The 3797-nt window shown below is 35.1% G+C and overlaps 1 protein-coding gene across 1 annotated transcript; it reads left to right on the forward strand.

The window, feature by feature from the left end:
* The first annotated feature begins 398 nt into the window (after positions 1-398).
* LOC113515955 (uncharacterized) lies at positions 399-3471 on the forward strand. Its single transcript, XM_026900262.3, has 3 exons — positions 399-558; positions 1739-1944; positions 2571-3471. Exons 1-3 carry the CDS (start codon positions 504-506, stop codon positions 2706-2708), a joined length of 399 nt encoding a protein of 132 aa, XP_026756063.1. The 5' UTR covers positions 399-503; the 3' UTR covers positions 2709-3471.
* Positions 3472-3797: the final 326 nt, after the last annotated feature.

The raw sequence follows: 3797 nt of genomic DNA on the forward strand, positions 1-3797 counted from the left end.
TCAATCTATACACCCTATCAAGTTGATCTCCACACAGTTCCCACTGGAAACCATCGTCATTGATAGTGATATATTTGAATTCATTACGATAGGCCAAATGATCTGCTTCACCCTCATTCATCATCCTCTCACTGGTGGAAAAAGCCGGGATTATTATTCCATTATCATCAATTAACAAAAAACTTCCTAATTGTCAACATGGCAACAGGTACCTAGTACGTTAAATCCACAAATTCTTCCCGGCTGAAACTCTTTCTGATATGACACTGAAATACCGAATTGCCAATTGCCCATAACCGATACTCACGTGCTATATCTCAGGCAATTTATCATAGAATTACAACAATTGAATAATCGGTAGTGTTGGCTTAGAATTAGATCACAGATATACCTAACATCTATCCCTCTAAAACCCACATTCATTCAGTGCCGTGTCGAGTTCAGAAGAGCGCGGTGCGCAGCGGATTTATCCAGCGTCAATCCGTTTCTAATTCAAATTCAAAATGGCGCTTGGACTTGTGTGCTTTTTGGCGGTAATTTGCAGTTTACTACATCAAGGTTTGTGCATTTTGTGTCGAATGTTGGGATATTCCTATTGATGTGCGGACTTTGAGAATTTGTTTTGCGTTGAGAATTCATTTTCCGACGGTTTTACGTGTGTTTCAGTTTGATAGTTTTGTTATTTTTGTGATAAAAGTTGTACAATTTTGAAATAGTTTCCATAATTAATATGTAATATGTGTAATATAATTACAAATATATTACTCCAATCTTAAATACCAATTATAAGGGCAGGAAGATGATGATGATAGTTAATAGGTATTTATGATGTTTTCACGTGTTTTAATATGTTTAATTGGGATTTAACAGCCCTATTGCTAGCAATATACCAGGTCGACCTTCACGCGGTTACCCCTAGAAACTAACGTAGTTAATTCTTGTTGAATTCTTCACGACGGGCCAACCGATCTGCCTTCATTCTCACTTATCATCTATCACTGGTGCCTCGCCAGCGAATACCGATAGCACTGGCGGGGTTACTATTCCATATACTCATTAAAAAATATCTTTTATTCCAATATAAAGAGTTTGTTGGATGTATGTTACTCAGTTTAAACGGTTAAGACTTTAATTTATGCATTGCGTAGTTTTTATTTGTACTAACTGGAATATCTCTATAAGTTAAACTCTAATATTTTTAATAACATTTTGAAAGTGAGTTTATATGTCTAAACCTAAATTGAATGTGGGCAAGATAGGTACATTTTGCGCGAGGCCCTTTGATAACTCAAAAATATGCTTTTGAAAATTTTCTAAATTAATTTAAGATTTTCCATAAAAAAACTGATTTCAATAGTGGCAAATTCTGTTATTTTAATTTAAAAACTAAATTATGAAACCGATTTTAATCAAAATTTCTATGGAATCAATCTGAGAGCATACCCACTTAAATGATATTTGACGACGGAGTTATGAGTTAACAAACATAAAAAAAATACACAACCGAATTGAGAACTTCCTTCTTTTTTGATCGGATAGTGAAAAAACTATTTTGGCTTAATGACTTTGAGATCGCGAGGCCGAAAGAGCCCACCGTGTCCACCTGCTTCTGTATACGTATTATAAGAGATGGAGAAGGTCATAGCATTCAATTTATCCCGCTCAATTGATATATCCCGGTCACGCCGATGAGATCGAAAATAAAAGCTAGTTTTAAAAAACTCTTTTGTTCCTCCAGGACTAGCGATCACTTGTTACCAATGCAATAGTCACAATGACTCCAGATGTCTTCTGGACAAACTGCCAGACTCCCTGCGGCTGCCGTGTGGCCCCAAGGAGACAATGTGCAGGAAGATCTCCCAAGTAGTGGAGTTCGAGATGAACGGCATGCCTCCAGACAGCAGGGTGATCAGAGGGTGTGGATGGGATGAGAGTAGCTACAAGGTAATTGTCTTCGAAAATATTTGCTACTGGTTCATCATTTAGACATAAAAGAGGTCTCGAATTGGATCCTCGGTCGGGTCAATTTAGGAAATGAAATTTCTGAACTGGCTCTGGTCTAAGTGTTCTGAGTTCGTTCCCTGGTTCTTCATAAAACAAGTTAGACTTGAGGATCAGATAAATTTATATATTTTTGTTGTGATTGTTTGTTTGTTATCTTTTAATGGCTTGACCAATCTTTTTGTAAATTGACATATTTAAGATGGAGAATAATATATGTAGCCTATATTATCCTTTATTCTTAGCAATTAATATGCCCCTTTCATATTTCTCTTAACTTTTTTTAAATAAACTTTGTTCTAATTGTTTGTTTACTGTTTATTTATTGGATCAATTAATCGGCTTAAAATTTGGCGTATACGTAATGTTTTGTATAGAAAAAACAACCCTTTATTACAGTCAACTAATATATTCGATCACAGGAAACAAGTTTAATACCACATGACTTACGATTGTACAATTCAAAACTACATGACCAATTTCGTGACTTCGACTTTATGTGAAAGTGCAATTCCTCCAATAATATTGACGTAATTTGCATTAGATCTAACATCAAGTCTTTTCTTCAGGGTCGCTGCTACCAGAGATCAGGGTTTGGAGGCAGACAAGAAGTGTGTTCATGTCTTGAAGATGGCTGTAACTCAGCCACGGTTCCTGTAGGCGCCACCGCCTTAATGCTCATCACATTTGCATTACTAAGGTTCTAGGTTTAGATTCTGCTCCAAATTATTAAATACTGAACTGATAAGCAATACCATCAACTGTTAGAAAAATCTTCTTAAAAAGCTCTTTTAGCAGACAAAATCAGTGCCATTTCTATCACAAAAGACACAACCTTAGCCTTTAGATATGGCAATCTATTGTCTATGGTTTTTTTTTAATATCTATAGTGCAGACTTATAATTGATCTACAGGACTAGTTAATGCTTTTCACCAAACTAACCATCTGTTTCTTAACCACTGTTAATGAGGTAAAAATAGAACGATCGGAGCGTATTTTAGTTGAAAAACTACGAGAGATTGTTAATTTTGTTCAGAATATAGATACTTGAGAGTATAATATAGTTAGTTGTATGTATTTATAATTTATTTGGATGATATACTGTGTTCGTTACTGTTATGTGGTGTGTAGGGTGCAAATTTAGTGACCATATGTAACTTAGTAACTTAGTTAGTGACCACGACGTGTAAATAGGTATAATTATCCGTTAGAAGTATAGGGTTACACAGATCTGTACTTGCTAATGTGTTAATACAGCTATAGACCCAGTTTTACAGTGACAAGTTACAAACAAATTATTGTCCATTGCAATAATTGTGAGAAAGGATTTTTGTCCTTGATCATTAGTTTTGTTGTCTGTACTAATTTCACTTTATTTATCAACGTCACAAATAGTAGGTTCATTAGAAGACCACTATGCTTGTTGTGTTTGTAATTTACGAATGTATTTATTAAACAGTTTTTCAATATTTTGACTTTCATTAAATTTTTATGCGACTCCAAATGTTCTCTTCTCTCTCTCTGCATGTTTCATGATGTCATCGCCAAACCAGAATTTGTTTTTATAATTTTCATTGCAATAGATGGAGTTTATTTCATATAAATTTTATTTGGATGCAAATCACTTTTTGTTTTTACAGAGCAAAATCTACATGTCGTTTGCTTAGGTACCTCTGTCCCATTCGTGTTTCAACCGTGAAGCAGTTGTGTTTGCATGGCTGTGTTTCGGTTTGAAGGGTGGTATATGGCAGTGAATTTACAGGGTACAGAGGAATAACATCTGAGTCCTCAGGAA

The sequence above is a fragment of the Galleria mellonella genome, unplaced genomic scaffold, assembly GCF_026898425.1.
Source record: "Galleria mellonella isolate WM207_F2 unplaced genomic scaffold, CSIRO_AGI_GalMel_v1 utg56, whole genome shotgun sequence".
In the NCBI taxonomy this organism is placed as follows: domain Eukaryota; kingdom Metazoa; phylum Arthropoda; class Insecta; order Lepidoptera; family Pyralidae; genus Galleria; species Galleria mellonella.

What these genes read in the sequence shown, in the direction of transcription:
- LOC113515955 (XM_026900262.3), top strand. Translation starts at nt 504, where the DNA reads ATGGCGCTTGGACTTGTGTGCTTTTTGGCGGTAATTTGCAGTTTACTA. An exon ending in TTGCAGTTTACTACATCAAG is followed by an intron (nt 559 to 1,738) that starts GTTTGTGCATTT and finishes TTGTTCCTCCAG; the next exon opens with GACTAGCGATCACTTGTTAC. An exon ending in GGGATGAGAGTAGCTACAAG is followed by an intron (nt 1,945 to 2,570) that starts GTAATTGTCTTC and finishes TCTTTTCTTCAG; the next exon opens with GGTCGCTGCTACCAGAGATC.